Source organism: Orcinus orca, chromosome 6 (genome assembly GCF_937001465.1).
Source record: "Orcinus orca chromosome 6, mOrcOrc1.1, whole genome shotgun sequence".
NCBI classification, from domain to species: Eukaryota; Metazoa; Chordata; class Mammalia; order Artiodactyla; family Delphinidae; genus Orcinus; species Orcinus orca.
The window spans coordinates 11,974,376-11,994,702 of record NC_064564.1 but is presented as its reverse complement, the minus strand read 5'-3'; the positions used below and the strand labels follow the sequence as shown (position 1 = coordinate 11,994,702).

Below are 20,327 nucleotides of genomic sequence, written 5' to 3'. Positions count from 1 at the left end.
TAAGTTTTTCTCAAATATCTGAACTGTGTATCTTCTGCAATTGCACAAAACCCTGAAGATCACCGTGTCTGAGTCTGCTTTGTCTCCTGAGTTGGCTATCTCATTGCGTTGGCCAGAAAACTGAGGATCCATTTCTTCCTCTCTCGTACCCCAATATCTAATGAATCACAAAGTCCCAGCAACTCACTTCCCAAATATTTCTTCAAATCTGTTGCTTTGCCACCATTCTAGAGATCATCTATCACTGCCATGACAGTCACAGCCACAGCATCTAACTCGGCGCCTGCTATACTGCCCGTCCAGCCTCTACCCTGAAGCTACAGAGATCGTTCAAAATTCAAATAAGATCCTGTCGTTTTTCTGCTCCTTCATTGGTTCCCAATTATTTGCTCTTAGAGAAAAATTCAAATTCCTTTGACTTACTATAGCCTATATAACCTGTTCCACCCCATGTTTCTCTCCATCCCAACTCCTAACCCACTCTGCATTCCGGATAAATCATGGAACTTTCACCTTTTCCAGGCGCCATATTTTATCTTGCCTCCTTCCTTTGCATTTCTGGTCCTTCCTCAGCTATTCTTGCCTCTACTGCTACCCCTACCACCTCACTGTCTAATTTTCTCATATTTACCTCTTAGGTCACATGGCCATTCCTGAGTTCAGAAGGCAGGGATGTATAATTCCACTTCAGAGAAAGAGCCACAAAGAGAAAAGCAAGAATATTGGGTGACTAATAATAGAACATATCACAATAGGATCTATAGCATGTGTAGTTTGGTTATGAGTATGTAAAAGAAATTCTGAATGTAATTGAGATAGACCTAACTTCTTCAAACTTAAGGCTCCATTCTTCCTGTGAGTTCACTTGTCATTCTAAGGTGCTGTCACTTTTAAAACACACCATTGTTTGAATAAGAGTTTTTCAACTTAAAATTATGGAAATACTGACTTAAGTGTAAACATCTAGTGTATGAAACATACAAATTTCAGAAATGACAAAAAGTCTTTAAAATGCCCTAGGGATCTCTGGGAATAATTTTGTATAGCTCTGACTTATAGAACTATGGTAAGGTTTTACCTCAGCAAAAACAGAGAAATGATTGAAATCAGCCAGGATTTGGGGTGGGAAGACCCCAAATATAATGCAAACAGTAACAAATAAACTTCACTGTAGCTTCACTGTGAATAAACATGGCAGACACCACCTTAACTAAATAATCCAGCTTCATATCACCAATAATGATGTATGTCAACATCGTCTGCCCTGATGGGATGCACTTAGAAGAAAATAGTATCCTTTCAGCGATATTCTTGTTACAAACGAACAATACCAATCTAACTGTGAGACAACATCACAAAAACTCAAATCGAGGGACTTCTATAAAATCACTGGCCAGTATTTCTCAAAAGCGTCAAGGATATGAAAGACAAAAAAGGCTGAGAGACTGTCACAGATTGGAGCTAGTGAACAGCTAAATGCAATGTGAGATCTTGCATCAGATCCTAGGCCAAGGAAAAAAAAGACATTAGAGGGAAAACTTGTGAAATTTAAAATAGGTTTGTAGGTAAGTTGATAGTATCATATCAATGTTAATTTTCTGGTTCCAAACATTATACTATTGTCATATAAGATATTAACATTAGGAGAAGCTGGGTCAGGAGGATACAGGAACTCTCTACTATTTGTGTAAGTCAGCAAGTCTAAAATTAGACTGGAGGAAATACCTTATTTCTGTATTTCCCAAAGAAATGCTTTTGTTCCACAACATACATGGAGGTTTGTATAATCACACAGGTGGTTCTTTCTTGCTGCTATGAAATGAGAAGGGCAAGGTAAAACAAAAGAGCCACAGCATGGGCCTTCAGTCATCTGCCATCTCTCTTCTATGGCATCATCCCTTCCCATCAGCTCCACTCCTTAGGATAAAGGTTGGGTTTCATAAGGACCAGGGTATCTTAAGAAGGGGAATGATGTATTCACAGACATTCTCTTCTAGTACTTTATGTCCTTCTGGGAAAGGTGATGAAATGGCTGTAAGAGCTGTCATTTGTCTGCCGTGATCATGGCAACTTTACAACTTGCAAATGACATATTGCTAGTCTGAATTACTACTTTTTTTCCCCTCTTCTCTTGAAACAGAGAGGAAAAAGCAAACATTTCAAACAAAAGAGGTAGATATTTTACCTTCTTAAATTTCTGCATCAGTTGAAGCAGTATCTTGCCCCCTACAAGCCCAGTGGCTATTGGATTTGAAATGCAATATAGTTCTGTAATCCTCTTTCTTTTCTGGGGCTTCTATTTCTTATAAGCCTTACTTATTAAGGCTAAATTGTTTGCCCTTGACAATTTTTAGTACTACAGTTATTGTGGAATACGTTATAAAACTTAATTCATTCTGACCAACTCAATATTCAAAGCAAGATTTACTGCTCTTACTCTTCAAATCAGATTTTTCAAAATATTTCATATATATTAAAAACACTGAACAATATATTCTCTTAGCCCCAAATGACTTAGATATGCCCCTGGTCAATATGAATGCAAATATGACTCAATTTTGGCTTGTCAGTCCTAACAAAAAATATTTCTTAAAATTTTAAAATATTTTCTTCATATTTTTCTCTTTTAAAAACACAGTCGCTGAGCTGTATTATGTTTTGTCATACTTGTTTATTTTTTAATTTTAGTTTTACAAAAACATGAAATTTCTAGATCATGCCGATTATGATGTGTGTTGAAAAAAGAAAAATTTTATTTATTTGGATCAAAGCTGAACAAAACTCAGAGATGAGCAAATAATCTCTTACCTCATGCAGTGTTAGATCTCTTCTACCTAGGTTCTGCATCATAAAAAGATATCATTCTTGTAGTTTTAAAGTAATACTTTATTAAATTCAAAATACAGAATGCCCTTGTTATATGGCCCTCCCTAGGTTTTTTTCTACATAGCCTTTAATTATGATGTATTTGTGATTTTTAGGATATAAATGGGCACAAGAAATCTCTGTTTTAAAAATACTTTATGTGATCCTTCTACTCGTGAGAAAGTTGTCTAAGTCAGAAAAAAGAAAAGTAGTCAATCTACTGTTTTTAAGAGCAAGTCTGATTAATTTATAAATTTTCTTTAATAATATTTTAAAAATATTTTACTACTATGACTTAAAGCAGTGATATCTCTGTGAGGTATGCATGTTGGAGAGAAATACAGGCCAGCTTTTCCTTTCACCTGTTGTGGTCTTTTCATTATAATGATTTTCCATCTATTGCCCTGATGCCTTATGGTAGATGATTTGCAAAGATCACTGCCATAACTTTCCGTACCTCTTTGCATACTTCTTTGAAATGTGAATTTCCTGCTCCTTTCATCAAAAGGGAGAATGAATCTTATTTTTCTTCTCTTTGAACCTGGATTGGTTTTGTCACTTGGTTTAATCAAAAAGAATGTGGCAAGGACTTCCCTGGTGGTGCAGTGGTTGAGAGTCCGTCTGCCGATGCAGGGAACACGGGTTCGTGCCCTGGTCCGGGAAGATCCCACATGCCCGTGAGCCATGGCCGCTGAGCCTGCGCGTCCGGAGCCTGTGCTCCGAAACAGGAGAGGCCACAACAGTGAGAGGCCCGCGTACCGCCAAAAAAAAAAAAAAAAAAAAAAAAAAATTTAGCTCACTAAAACTTTTCCAAAGTGGAACATTTTTCTTTTAATATTCAACCTCTACCATTTCATAGTAAATAATATACAGTATAAGCCCTCATAAATCAAAAGATTTCCAAAGGTCATAAGGAGTTTTTTCAGAAAAATCACTGAAAATTTAAATATCAATTAAAATATAAAAGTGTCATATTTTAAGCCTCAGTGTTAACAATTTAAAAATACTGAAAACATTTATTAGAATAATTTGTTTACATGACTGACTTTTCTACTGAGGACAAATGTAAAAGCACACAAAATAAAAATCCTTTGCCAATAATATGCATTCCTTTGTTTTTATTTATTAAACTATGTCTTTTCCCAAATCCAAGCTGTGTTAAAAGTTCATTAAAATTATGAAGGAAAGTGTGAACATTGTTGCAAAATAATATATTAAATTTAAAAATTATGTTAGTGTATAACTAAAAAATCTGTATTTAAACTGGGAATACCTTAAGGTAAAGAAAGGATTTGCATAATTTATTTACTTTAGTAATGTTTGATGTTATATAGGTTCAGAATAAATCTTCCTTTGTTAGTCTGTTCTGTAACATTAATCCCAAATTACAGATGGTAGTAAATTAAGACCTGATCGGTGGGAAAAGACTAGCTATGCTCTGTTAGTGTCAGACTCTGCTATCATACTCAATATTAATGATATGATATCAGTATCATTGAAAAATACTTGTAACGCAAGGTGAGGCTGTTAGTCATTTATAAGATTAAATATATTCCTGAAAACTTATACGCAAGGCAGATTTTAATCAATATTTTTTCAATTACAAATTTTATTTAAGGTATCTAGTTTCAAGCCTGAAAGTAATCATTCAATTAAAAATACTGTTTTCATCTTTTATGTTCTTGTGGATTTTGATTATATATATATATGTATATATATGGCATATATGGCATTCACTTCTAAAAACACATCTTTAAAATTATATCACCTTGTATGTATAATTATCTCAGTGAGACCCTTCAAGTTTCTGTAAATTAAACAGATGATGTCTATGTATTTTTAAATACACTTTAAAAACACCCATATTATAAACCTTGGGAATATTATGCTAAGTGAAAGAAGCCAGACACAAAAGGCCACATATTGTATAATTCCATTAATATGAAATATTCAGAGTAGGCCTGTCTGTAGAGATAGGAAACATTGTCAGTTGCCAGGGGCTGGAAGGAAGGGGGAATGAGAAGTGACCACTTAATGGACACAGAGTTTCCTTTTAAGTGATGAAAATTATCTGGAACTAGAAAGTGTGATGGTTGCACTATATTGTGAATGTACTAAAAATCACTGATGGTAAATGTTATATGTATTTGACCACAATTTAAATTAAAGAAAAGGACACATAAAATATAACACAGTTCACATCAGACATTCAAGGAAACACTAGTTGGAAAATCTTCAAAAAATTATTATTATGTGGTGCTATTATCCATCTTTTAAACTGTGAAGTGTCTCTCAGCTATCCTCAGAAAAGTTTTCTTCCTAATAGTGGGTCCTTAGAATTTCTTTATTTGAGGAGCTCTTATAGTATTGATTGACCATAGGATGTTCTGAAGACCAAATAATAGTTCATTTTCCAAGAGACTTTGGGCTTTTTGTGATCCAAATCATACATTCCAGTAGTGGAACAATTACTTACTGGAAGTCCAAAAAATAAATAATAAGCAGATCACTGCCCACATGTCATTCAATATACAAATTGAAAATTAATAAGTGCTATGTGTAAAGGGTTAGGTTCATTTTAACGTGTCAGTTATGTGATTAGCATTAAGTAGAAATAAACAAGTGAGCACATTCTACGTTGGGTATACATTTTGATACAAACTTGGGGTCATGAATGGAAGTAGTGACAGAATTTCCATGTCTATGCTGCTTCAACCATGAGAAACATATAAACTTCCTCTTCCTACTTGGTATAATATAAAATGGAGTGAGCAGATGTTATGAAATGATTTGGGCAGAAAGATGAGGCAGGAAATGGTGCCATTTTCCCCCCCTACCTATAGGTTTGTTGGCAAAACTTGCAGTGAAGGAGAAAAAGCATTCCACCTGACTGTTTAGCCCAGTTTGTGGGAAGCCTGAGCCCTGGGCAAACAATTTGCAGACACAGGGGAATCAAGTAGGAAGGCAGGTGAGCACTGGAGGCAGAAGGGCATCGCTGGATCGATGGAGCCTGTGGAGCTAGGAGCACATGAAGGCAGAGGATCATCTGTTACCTTACAACCAAAGAGCAACGTAAATTACTGATTTTCATTGAAAGGAAGCAGCTACTGGAAGTAGTGGTTTTGTGTAGTCTTTATCTCTAAAGCCGGGCACGCCCAAACTGGATGAACTATATTAGTTGGAGTAAACCTCCATCAACTTCGGAAGAATGGTCCCATGGACTAAGCTTCCCTCACCAGAATTTCTACCCTTAGAGTGTAAGCACAGGCAGTGTTCTAAATGAATGTAGCCTTTTATTGTTTTTGCCAGTGGTTTGATTTTCAGTCTTGCTATTGTCGGCATGTTTGTGTCCCCCACAAATTCATACGTTGAAACCCCAAGGTGATGGTATTAGTAGGTAGGACCTTTGGGTGGAACCCTTATGAGTGGAATCAATGCCCTTATAAAGAGATCCCCCAGAGCCCCTAGCCCTTTCCACCATGTGGGGACACAGTGAGAAGTCTGAAACCAGAAAGAGGGCCTTCACCCTGCTGCTGGCATCCTAAGCTCAGACTTCCAGCCTCCAGAACTATGAGAAATAAATTTTTGTTGTTTATAAGCCACCCGGTCTATGGTATTTTGTTATAGCAGCCTGAACAAACTAAGACAAATCTAAACAGAGGTTACTGAATGAATAACATAGTGTGTTAGTTCACTGACTCAACACACATGTTCTAATCGATCCTGATAAATCATATGAATTTATATAACTATTTCCTTTAAATACCTTTTTTTTTTTTTTTTTTTGGCTCAGTTGGGTCTTCACTGCTGTGCGCAGGCTATCTCTAGTTGCGGCGAGCAGGGGCCACTCTTGGTTGCGGTGCACAGGCTTCTCATTGCAGTGGCTTCTCTTGTTGCGGAGCACAGGATCTAGGCACGCAGGCTTCAGTAGTTGTGGCACGTGGGCTCAGTAGTTGTGGCGCACGGGCTTAGTTGCTCTGCAGCATGTGGGATCTTCCCGGACCAGGGCTCGAACCCATGTCCCCTGATTGGCAGGATGATTCTTAACCACTGTGCCACCAGGGAAGTCCTAAATACCATTCTTATAAGAAAATACCTCTCAATTCCTGAAAAACAGGGATTGATTTTATGTTTCATTTTCCATTTATCTTTGAAAGTCGACTCAGTTCTTGGGAATTCTTAACTTAATGTTTCCAGCATTGGTACATAATTAAGTTTCCTCAAAAGTTATAATTTTAAAATAATTCTGCCCTTTTCTAGAGAATAATTAAACATACGGATAATGAAGACGTCAAGGGGAGATTTGAAATAATCTTTCTGAACCTCTAAATTGTTCTTATAAAACTGCTTTCTTCCCTGTTGGTGTAGTGAGAATGGAAAAGCACTTTCCCAATGGGCCGTTATTTCAGAATCAGTGGACCCAGACAACCACCCTCCTTGTGGTGGGGTTTGTAGAGCAGATGGTAGGAGCAACAAGGGCTGACATTACGAGTAATTACTCCACCATTGACTATTGTGTTCTGCGCTTTGTTGAAGCACAGCAACCTATGTTGTACAGTACTTCGGAGTGAGAAAATCTTATAACACTAAACCAGCGAAACATTTATTAGGAAGTTTGCACTTTATCCTTGTTTTTTGAGCAAGGAAAGTTATTTTCTGATCATTTTGAAATTAGTCAGGATCTCTGAGTACTACTCCTACAAACAGGAAGCATTCTGGGTTATTTTTTTCCATTTGTCTGTAAATCCAGTGATTTTTGCCTTAAATGTTCTACCCTCTTGAATGACTAGCAAAAAAAAAAAAAAAAACTATTGTTCTAGAAACTTCTTCAAAAATGAGAATGAGAATGTATGCAAATCAATTTTAAGAGGTATATGTATCCATTTCCTACTGCTGCTGTAACAAATTGCCACACACTTAGTGGCTTAAAACCACAAAAGATGTATTTTCTTACAATTTTGGAGGTCAGAACTCCAAAATGTGTTAGTGGGCTAAAATCAGGGTGTCTGCAGGGCGATGTTCCTTCTGGGGGCTCTGGGAGTGAATTCATCCCCGTCTTCTACAGCTACTGGAGGCTGCCTGCATTCTTTGGCACATGGCTCTCTTCCCCCATCTTAAACCAATCCAGTCCCACATGGTATCACTGACACTGACTCTTTGCCTCTTTTTCACTCATAAGGATCCTCATGATTACATTGGGCCCACCCAGATAACCCCATCTCTAGGTTCTTAATCACATCTGCAAAATCTCTTTTGCCAAATAAGGTTAACACATTCACAGGTCCCGAGGATTAAAATTTGAACATCTTTGGGTCATCACTCTACCGACTACAACATCATGTAAGATGGACATAACAAGATGCTAATAAAAACATGTTATAAATCATAAAATATATTGCACAAAGTATATAAATGACAAAACACTACAGTGTGTAGGGTATTTCCCATGAATGAATAGGGTAGTTCCAGTGAGCATTTCCAGTGATTAATTTCATATTCAGATATAATATTTTGGTATGTAATTGCATAAGTAATATATTTAAGTGACAAGGTATAATTTAATAACACAAACACTGTGGAAACCACCACCTAATTTCAAAACTAAAATATTACCAATATTAAACATACCTGTATAATCCATCAAATCCCATTCTCCTAATATCTCCCTAGGTAACCACTGTGAACTATTTTGTGTTTATAATTCCTTTGCTCTCAAAATTTTATTAGAGAGAGGGAAAGAGAAATAGATAGAAATAGATAAATGAGAAAGAGAGAGAGAGCGGGATTGCTTGGTTTTGAATTTTATGAAAATGGTGCTATAACATATCTTTGATGCTTTTTTCTTTTTACTAAATTTAACATTTCTAAGATTTATCCTCATTGCAAATAGTAGTGTTAATTCATTTTCACAGCTATATGGTATCTGATTTTGTTGACATAATTTATTATACATTTTCCCGCCAATGAATGTTTGGATTGGTTCCAGTCTTTGTTTTGTTTTGCTTTTGTTTTTCACTATCACTAATGGTGCTGCTATAAATATTTTGTATATGTCACCTGGTGCACATGTGGAAGGGTTTCTTTAAGATTTATACTTAGAACTAAAATTTTTGTATCTTGATTATTCACATATCAAATTTATAATACAATGTCAATTTTCCCCACTTTTTCTATTTTCAGCTGCAGTATATAAACTATCATTTTGCTCCATATCCTTGCCAAATTACGTATCATCAAACTTCTTATTTTTAATAACCCAGTGGGTATAAAATGGTACTCAATATCGTAATTAGCACATCTTTGTTTACCAGTGAATTTGAACATTTTTTCACATATTTGTTGGACATTTGTGGTCTCTGCCCAGTGAAACATGTCTTCTTCTGACTATATTCTGTTCAGTTTTTTGTCTTTTTCTCATCCATTGGTATGAGATTTTTTATAGTCTGGCAGTAGCCAATTGTCAGTTATACCTGTGTGGCAAATACCTTTTTCCACTGTGGTTTGTTTTTCCATTTTCCTTAAGTGGCTTGTTGATGAATAGAATTTCTTAATTTTGACATCATAGAATTTATTAAAGAATCTACCCTACCTCAAGGCCATAGACTACTCTGCTATATCTTCTATTTTTAAAAATTTTACTCTTATACTTGAACTTTTACCCAAAACTTGCTTTCTTGAGCGGTGTCACATTGGGATAGAATGTGAACTTTTTGTCATATACAGAAACATTTATTAAGCACCCAATGCTAATCTGCAAACTACTTCCTTTATATATCAAATAAGGGTTGTTTTCAGACTCTTCATTTTGTCCCATTGGTCATTTTATCTTTGCACCAATATCATAATGTCTTACAGCATTTTAGTCATTTTAAGTATCTATTACAGGAAGTCACTCTACTTTTTTTCTTCTTTTATAAACATGCCTTGGCTATTCCTGAAGCTTATAATTTGTGTAATTAATATAAATATATATTAAAGATTTGCTTGTCAATTTCCTCAAAAAATTTGTTGGACTTTGACAAAATTGCACTAAATCTAACAACTAATTTGGAAACAATTACTCCCTTCATAATATTTAATCTTTTTTGTATAATCATGGCATCTCTCTCCATTTAAGTACTTACGCTGTCAAGAAATTATAAAATGTTCTGCATAAAAGTCTTTAACATATTTTGGATATATTTCTACATACAATTTTAGTCTTAGTATATGATATTGTCTTTCCAATCTTTCAGTTCATTTAAACCCCATAAATTATGCATTCATAGCAACATTTTTCTATAGAGTAAGACTAGTTGAATTTATATCCACTTTAATCAGTTTCTCATCATTTCTTTGAGGGTTTTTTTTGTTTGTTTGTGTTTTTGTGGTACACGGGCCTCTCACTGTTGTGGCCTCTCCCGTTGCGGAGCACAGGCTCCGGACGCGCAGGCTCAGCGGCCATGGCTCACAGGCCCAGCCGCTCAGCGGCGTGTGGGATCTTCCCGGACTGGGGCACGAACCCGCATTCGCTGCATCGGCAGGCGGACTCTCAACCACTGTGCCACCAGGGAAGGCCCTCTCATCGTTTCTGTTTGCATTTCGGAACAGGATTCTGTGGCTTTTTTTTTTTTTTCTGTCTTTCTGAAGTAAATTGATTAGAAGTCCACTTTATAAATGTTCAAGATTAAGCTGTGTATTTTTCTTTAATGACTTTCTTTCATCTTCAGTTTTGAAAGATTATATTACTGAGTACACTATTCAGAGTTCACTGTAATTTTCTCTTAGTATTTTGAGTAAATAGACCCATTATATTGTGAATTTCATTATTGATGTTGAGAAGTCTGCTGCCAGTCTAAGTATTTTCCAGTATAGGTGATAAGTACTTACTGTACACATGCCATACAATTAATCTAACTAAAGTCTATAATTAAGTGATTTTTAGAATATTCACACAGTTGCACAACCATCATCACAAATATTTTTGGACATTTATCACTCCCTAACATCCATGTCACTCCCTGCTTCCCCTCAACTAGGAATCTACTTTCTGTCTCCATAGGTTTGTCTGATGTGGACATTTTCTATAAATGGAATCATATAATACATGGTCTTTTGTAACTGGCCTCTTTAGTGTAATATTTCATTCATGTTGTAGTATGTGTCAGTACTCCATTCCTTTTTGATGAATGAATAAATGAAATGTGATATTCCACACAATGAAATATTATTTGGCAATAGAAAGGTGATTTTTTTTAAAGGTATTTTCTTTTCCTTTGCTATTCTGCAGTTTTCATATAATGTCTTCATATAAACTTATTTTTACATACCTTTATTGATATATTTTGAGTTCTCTGAATCTGAGCATTAGTTTCTTATGTTTGTTCTGAAAATCCTTGTCATTTTCTCTGATTATTGGCTTTCTCTACTCTAATTCATCCTTCTTGGATCCTAATTAGATGCAGATTACTTCAGGTTTTTCCATTTTATCCTTAAAGACTCAACGTTAAAAAGATTTTTCTTTCTCCCTTTCTCCCACTATTTTAATCTGGGATATTTCTTTAGCTGTACATTCTGTTCAATTCTCATTTCAACTGATTCTTATATGCTTTTACACATTCATTAAACTTTTAATTTCAACAATTATATTTTCATTTCATTTATTATTCTATTCGATTATTTAAAAACTATCTCTGGTATTATAGCTTCCTATTATCAACTTTATCTTTTATTTCTTTAAATACATTTTACATGTTTATTTCCTATTCTTGATCTGGTATTTCCATTGAAGTCCATGTCTGCTCATGTCTGGTTTCTTTTGTCTTTAGTTAAAGTATTGTCATTGTTATGAGCTCATATTTGTTTGAACCTAATCTGTGATAATATTGAGGGTCTAATTAATTAATCCTCAGTCACAAGTTCTGTTTTTCTACCTTGTGGTGGCCCAAGGCTCAGTCTCCCAGTTTAGGCATTTGTGTTTGTTTATCATTCCTTTGGCTTTAGCTCACTCTTATTTTTGCTACTCTTTTTGTCCTTGAAGAATCCTCTTCTTGTCTTGTAAGACAGCAATACTTTTAAGAAGTATATATAGTTTGTACCTTCATCCAGAAAATAATTTGCAGTCATAGGGCCCCATATATATATAAAAATTATAATAATTAAGATTCAGCCAGATTCCTATATTAATCATACAAAAATCTAGTGGTTACTGGATTTTCTGTCCAATATTTTACAGGACACATTTTATTATGGCCCCAATGTTTGCCCAGCTAAATTTTATTTCACTTTGAAAACGAAGCCCAATTAGATTTTCCTCAGGAAGTCTTCCCCAACCACTCCACCTTGGTCCCTATTAGCTAGCCCTTCTTTGTGTTTTCCTAGCTTGCTGTACATGCCTCCAACATAGCAATTATAATGTGAAAAAAATTATCTGTTTACAGGCTATCTTCTACAATATAGTGAGCAATTGGAGAGCAGAGATTATCTTTCACTATTGTATTATCAACACTAAACTAAATTCCAGGTTGGCAATATATGATAAAATAAGCATTTGCTGCATAATGGTAAATAACTTTGAGAATAATATTGATCTTTTAATATTTGAATAAATTCTGCTGAGTTTTTAGCTAAAAAAATATAATCTATCTCAACTTTTCAATGTACACGTGCTCCAATATATGTATATACCATTAGGTATTCACATCTTACTTTTTACAGACAGTAAATGATTAATGATATACTGGGGCAAAATTTGTGTCAAGTTAAAAATCACATGACTCTCAAATAAATTTCCAATAATTTAATAAGATTAAGTACCACTTCCTAACAATAGCTTCAACAGTATCATCAATAACTTTAAAAATAGGGGTAGAAACTGAATTCTTTAACCTGGGAAAGAGCATCTTTTTCAAAAGATTAATTAGTATACTGAATGTTGAATTCGTAAAACCATTCTCATTAAATCAAATTATAAATAAGAAAGGCAGTGATAATTGCCACTACAAACCCCATTTTAGATGAAAATTTTTACAATCAACTGGAAAGCATTCAAGTGGTCCAGAAAAAATACTGTACTTGGTGGTTATTGTTGTGCTGTTTTGTGATGATTATTTTTACAGTGCCATTTTCAAAGAGTCTTGTTTTAGACATATTACCTTCTGATTATATGCCTGGCACATTCTTTTTTAGAAATACTTTATACTCCTAATTCTTGCTCAGATTTATTGAGACATAAAGCAAAAAAATATATTTGGTTATTGAAAATAAATGAACACATTTCAGTTTTTCACAAACTGCGTAATTCCATAGGCACTAGACCCTTTTCAATCACATGAAAAAGTATTTGTGTAAGAAAAGTGCATCATATAGCCACTGGAATGATGATTAAGAGGATTACCAGGAAATGCATAAAATACATTAAGTGAAATGAAGGATGCATAGAGCAGGTATGATAATTTTCAACTGTGTGAAAATGTGTAGGAAGAAAAGAAAACAAAGGTATTAAGGTATCAACAGTGGCAGCATTGTAGATATATATTTTCTTTGATCTGTAACAATACAATGTAAAAACACCTGCCCACAACAACAAGATAATAATTTGGCAGCAGGTTTTAAAGAGGCAGAGGGGGCAGGAGTGCTGCACGCAGGTTTGTGAGTGAAGGGGAGGAGGAGAGAGGGAGGGAAAGAGAGGGAGACAGAGACACAGAAACAGAAAGGAATAGAGAAGGAAGGAGAGGAAAGGGCAGAAAAGTGCAGAAATGAGGGAGTGAGAAGGCAGGGAGAAAAGGAAGGGGGAAGGGGTTGGGGGTAGGCTTAGCTACTGGATTAGAAATTGCCTGAAAACACTAAGAAATTTAAAAATTAACTGAATTATGAACCAAAGAAAAGAGAAGTACTTAACTTTCTTTGTTAACTTTAGGTGATTCTTTCTACTTTTTTTCTAATTGGTCATTTCAGTTCATTTCTAGCAATCCTATGCTTCCCTGTAAGGCAAAAGATGACAATAATATTCTATATGTCATTTTAGCTGATACATAGGGTTGTGCTCTCTACTAAATTTGGTCTCCCACCAGGGTACCCCTAAGGACAAATGACAATGTGGCAACAATTCGATTTAATCTGGGAACACTTAGTTTTAGTGCTTGCAATTTCCCATCAGCGAGCATGTTGATCAGTAAATCCCCAAATTCCTTACCAAAAGACCCCACCATAAACCACATAAACCAGAATCTGCGTTAGTTTATAAAATGTTTGGTTTGCATACAAGGCAATCATGAGTGGCAGTGTATTATGCAGTCAGTATATCGTTAAAACGCTGAAATCAGAACTTGTGGTCTGGATTATAGCTCTTTCATTTATTAGCTCTGTAATCCCATTGAAGTTACTTAATGTGTCTTTGTTCCTTTCTCCACATCTGTGAAGCTAAGCACACATAATAATCACACCTGCCTCACAGATTTGCTATGAGAATAGTAGAAGTAACCCATGAAGCACCTAGTATAACATCTGGCACAAAGTGAAACGTGAACAGCTGTATTTGCTATGAGGGAAAAGGGCCTTATATACTCAAACAAACAAATTTAAAATGTATATGTATGTATGTTTATATATAAAGAGGGAGGAGGGGCAATTGATTAAAGACAAAATATAAAAATACAGAAATGTTGAAATACAGAAGTCAACGATAAGCTTATCATAATAGTTCTGCAAATTTTCAAAGATATTATTCACCAGATTTCAACATTACAATTATCTGTCCCATATTCTTCTATGGCAAATTCAACTATCCCAGATTCAAATCAAAATGCCCCTAGTACTTCAAAACTAGTTTAGAAACAGAAAATGCAAGCAAATTTCTATCTAATATGGCTTCTAATTTTGGGGGTCTAACATTTAATGAGTGTGGTTCTAAGTACTTTATGTGGATCAATCCAATGTTCACAAGAACTCTATCAGAGGATATGCTGTTATAACCATCCCTATTTCACAGTTGAACAAACAAGGTGCAGGGAGATTAGAAAGCTATTCACTGTGAGAGGTGACATTTGATCCCAAGAAGACTTACTTCTGAACCTGGTATATTATAATCATTATAATATTCACCTAATAGAATTATTATTTATTTGTACCTCATAATGTAAGAATTTCAAATACTAGGTCAGAAAATTTAGTGTGGTTCTTCTTTTACTATGTGACATACAGATGGAATTTAAACCACGTATTAATGGATACTTATTTTCGAATCCAAACATGATATATAATTTTACTTGGTCAACAAAATATTTTCCTACACAATTAATTTAAAGTGATTAGAATAGCGTGATACACTCTATTCTAATAATAAAATTTGACTTCCAAAATGTCAAAATTAGTCTTTCTATATTATGAAATAATGATTACATTTCTATCACTGTTGTACAAGATTAATAATACACTTATATAACATTTAAAATAACTCATTAATTGTGTAACATGCAAAATGATGAAAAAATAAAATTAACTTCTGAAGGGTTTGCAAAAATGTATATTACTACAAAAGAAGTTTCTAGGGAAAAAGAATCATTAATGTCTCTGTTCTAAAATATAATGATTCCATACACGTAAATGTCAGTTCAGCTGCCTTATAAGATTTATGAATGAATTCAATACATGGGTGGATTTTAGAAATGTGAGATACAAATATTGATTTCATTCTCATGATGTATTATCTCATATTTATTCTTCTTCTTTTTTTACTCACATATAAGCTTTCTACATTTTCATCCTTATAGAAGCATAGCCAGGGCGAACAGGGAAGATTCCTTTAATAAAACACTTACACCTGAAACTAACACAACACTGTTAATAAAAATAATAAATAAATAAATAAAATAAATAAATAAAACAGAAACCTCCCCCCAAAACAAACAAACAAAAACACTTAGTCTTTAAGTATGTCCAAGGAATGACTGAATTTTTAAACTGGCTTTAGTAAGTCCACTTGACATTTTTTTTCATATGCTGCATACACATCCATTTGTCTCTGTTTTGCAAAGCTGTTTCCTTCTTTGGTCCATGGCCTTTTATTATAAGCAAGTTATTTCAACTTGAGTTACAAGGACTTTTTTTAGAGTGGTATTATTTGAATGTTTTTTATACCCTTTTCTTTGCACATTTTCACTTATGATCAGGATTCAGAAATAATATAATCGGTTGCTGAGCACAGATGGGAAGCTTCCCATTACAATGTTCATTTGCAGGCAGGTCAAAACCCAAATTGTGAGGACTGTTGAAACTAAGTTTCTGGGTTTTCAGGAAATGGTCATTTTTCAGTTTTGCTTTGAACCTTGGCTCTAAACCAAAGACCTCAACATGTTAGTAAACAAAGATAGTCCTGGTTATTCACAAAAAGAGCACAATGGATACAGGATAACATTCGGCCTTGGTGACAGATGACAGTTGATGTTTTCCTTGTGTGATTTAGAAACAGAAACTGAAGTCTACTTGATGTCTTTTTTCAGCTCCTTCTTGGAGCAAAAAGCGTTCCTGGAAGATCTGAGATTGTGTCTATAAAGTTTATCAGTAAACCAATCACATAAAGATGGGGAGAGTCTACCAAATTTTATCACATAGACTACAGCTTAAAAGGACTTTTTATTTTAGCATCACAGAGTGTTCTCAATCAATAAATTTGTTACAGCATAAAAATACTTCACCTTTAAAAATATTTCTTAAGAATCAGTCCAAAAGGAAATTCTTTACGAGTCAGTTATTTTTCCTGGCAAGTATCATTATAACTTGTCTTGCTTTAGTCCTCCCTAGAGGTCAGGCAGAGAGAAACTGACTTTAGTCCAATCATTGGACTAAATGTGTTTGGTGGTAGTTAGGGTGGATGCACAGATTACAGGACAGCGAGGGATGCAGGAACTGGCCACCAGCCATGGAGCTGTGCTTCTTGGGGCTCTGAACCCTAGTCTAGGAGAGGATGACCCATCCTTGTCTGGTAGAAGCTTGTTCATGTATCCCCGTTTATAAGTTCTGCAGATCCTCGAGGCTGGTGAGATTTCCACATTATCGTGAGCTTTGTGGTAGAAAGCTGAAGTGACCTCTGCTCCATTGTCACTTTGGAAAATACATGGGGCACCTAGAAAGCAGAAAAAATACTATCTGGTATGTAACCTTAGTTACAGTTAGAAGACAGGGATCTCAGTGCACAACTAATGATCAAGGCCACATATACATTTGTAACATTCACTACAAACTCTGAATCTGACCTCCTTGCAAGATAACCAATCTACGGGTCTGATATTACGGAAGCATTCTTTGTGATTGCTTGGTCACTGTATTCTGACTACTGGTAATTTGGTATTCAAGGAATGAAAAAATAGACGAAAACTGATATTCAGTTTCTCTGAATATCTCCAGCCCTGGCTATTTTTTGTGGAAATGAAGCTTTCTTAAAATGTTCACTTATACTTATAATGAAGTCTGCATGTTTATTTGCTCATTTCAAAAGTCTAAGGGGAAAATTGTATTTGTAAAGTCATAGATAGTACTTATACTCATATACTGTGTAAAAATACCACACATACACGTAGCTGTCAATCTTTGTCACTCTATACATTAGTCTGGAAATCGTGAGCAAGACTTTGAAATCATTGATTCTTCTTTTAACTTAATTATGAAAGGTCTAATTGGGAAATCTCTTAAGTCAAATCTTAAAGGATTTGTCACTTTGGAAAACACATGGGACACCTAGCAAAAGGTTTCATCCCTTATTTGAAAACCACCTTTTATTTTTACCAAATCACCAATTTCATAGAACTTACATATTATACTAAAGATGAGAAAATGTGCCTTTATTGTAAAGAAGTACATATGTTCATTTTTAGAAAATAGACAGCTTTCAAGAAAATTTCACTAAATGCATTCTGGATGCTAATGGATACCTACTAAAAGAAATGGTTCTAGAAAATAAATGCAAATCCGAAAATATTTTATTCTGAGTGTCTAATAGCAATTCCAATATTTTATTCGGACAAGCCAGGAAAGTAAAATTCTAATGGAACAGCAAAATACAAGCATGATAAAATTGTGCTCTTCTGTGGCCTTTTCTTTGGAGGCATATAGATCACAAAAAACCTGGGCAAATCCTCAGAACTAGAACGACTCTTGGTGGTAACAAGTGAGGATTGAGGGGTATGGAAAGCTCACAAGGATGTCAGTGGCTTTTGCTATAATTCAGAGCAGCCCAAAGACTAACACATACAAGTCTAAATATTTTAAACCAGGCTTTTTTCACCCTTTCTTTCTTTTGTCACAGGATTACAGAGTGAATATCTTTCTTCGTCAGAAATGGAACGATCCTCGACTTGCATATAGTGAATATCCTGATGACTCCTTAGACCTAGACCCTTCCATGTTGGACTCCATTTGGAAACCTGATTTGTTCTTTGCCAATGAAAAGGGAGCCAACTTTCATGAAGTTACTACAGACAACAAATTGTTAAGAATTTTCAAGAATGGGAATGTTCTTTATTCAATAAGGTGAGCCATAGGCTTAAATCCCTGATTTCAGTGAAACAGAGTAGCAGGGTTTTTTTAGTTTTTAGTGAGTGTTTTAAAATGTTTGAGTAAGTGCTTTCATTGTTCCACTTAAGTTCCCACTATACCATTTCCCAAATATATTTAATCAACAATAAGACACCAAGTTCCAGATCCAAGAACTGTATGAGTAACTCTTGGAAATCCACTTTTTTAACAAATGGCCCAGGTTCTTACATCAGCCAAGTTAGTGGGTGGTTTAAAGGCAAATTGAACGTAGCCTGAATCATATGTTGTGATTGTATTTTTATGTATGCATACTTTCTTTAAATATTTATATGTGAAGAAATATTTAAGTTTTCTTGTCTGGGATTCATTTCCCATAAATTATTTATCAGGTGTATGTATTTTTTAAGATGTCCTTGAGCTTCTGTGGTCATCCTTTAGAAAAAGATCTTATTTACATTTTAGTTATTTATTATACATTTCTCAGAAGACCATGTAGCCTTTTAAAGCTAATATCAAAACATAACAATAATACCAAAATATAAACACAAAAAATAACATTTCTTGATAGTTGAACTTTAGAACTCATTTAGCTTTGGCTGTTCATTTAATAGCAAACAGGTATAGATTCAGTAAATAGCTACACTAATCTACTTGATGACTTGTGTGCCATCTGAAAACTATTCTAAACATTCTAAAATAAAATGGTTATCTTAAATTTTCCATAATTATTTTTATCACTTAGTTCAATTTAAAAAAAAAAAACAGGAAGTTAGGACGAGAATTCATGTCATATTTCTTAGAGGAGACAATATGCTCTATTTATGGTAATAGGCAACTGCTTCAAAAATATTTGTATCATCAGTAACATGTTTTAAAGGTATCAAGGTAAACTTAATATTGGAGCTGTAGCCTGAATATTAATTCCTTAGATTTTACCTCTCTATTTTCCCTTTTGTTAACTTTTCTTCTCATCAGGAATGGGTATATTTGATTTTGAGTTCATCTGCTCAATATCAGGGATGGTTGCTATTTTTGCCAGGTAATAGTATAAAATAGAAATAACAGGAATGAAAATTTAATCTTAGTAGCTTAGTGATTTTGAAAACATTTTTCTACAAAGTGGTTTTGTAAATAATGCTAATATCTCTATCCCAGTATATTATATCTGTTTTGCATATTTTTCTATTCCATGTGAACAAATTTCCTTTCAATACATTTATCATTTCCTAAGAATGACAAGGTGACATCACTCTATTGTGAATTGACACTTTCATCAGATTTTTGAAAACTAGCTAATATGTGTTAATATAATCCTGAATCATTAATTGTTGCATAATACATAAAGGAAGATTTCAGGTCTCATTCACTAATTAAGCCCTGTGCTCCCATATGAATGAATAGCTTAGTGGTGAATCCTAGGTCTAAGCAAGAGAATTTTGAACTTTTTTGGAAAATTACTAAAAAGCATAAGTATCAAAAGATAGTGGGAAGATGGAGCAGATATAGTTTTCCCCATTTCTTCTGCCAAGTACAACTGAAAACCCTAGACACAATGTATATCACAAACTTAGGGAGACTCCCAATGGTAGTCATAATAACACTGACTGAGTAAGGACCTTGGAACCCAAGAAACAACATGGAAGTGAATTCGTGGGATAATTTTTTCTTTATAAATCTTAGACTGGGATATGAACTGGACTTCTACCTCTACCTGGAAGGAATAAGGTAGCACCCACACCCCATTGCCCTGACAGAGCAGTGTCAGAGAAAACCAGTGCAAACAGAAAGTTTAAATAAGATCCAGAGTCTCATAAAATATTATAAACATGTCTAGGCTTCAACCAAATATCATTCACCATACAAAGAACCCGAAAGTCCTGAAACTGAATGAAAAAAGACAATCAACAGATGCCAACAACAAGATGATGAGGTTGTTAAAATTATCGACAGAC

At 34.6% G+C, this 20,327-nt stretch overlaps 1 protein-coding gene across 1 annotated transcript in view; it reads left to right on the top strand.

Moving 5' to 3' along the window:
- Positions 1-20,327, top strand: part of GLRA3 (glycine receptor alpha 3) — a 158,097-nt gene that overhangs the window by 76,537 nt on the left and 61,233 nt on the right. Inside the window, exon 4 of the mRNA XM_004278690.4 lies at positions 18,146-18,369. Coding sequence (XP_004278738.2) covers positions 18,146-18,369 — 224 coding nt within the window. The remainder of the gene's footprint in view (positions 1-18,145; positions 18,370-20,327) is intronic.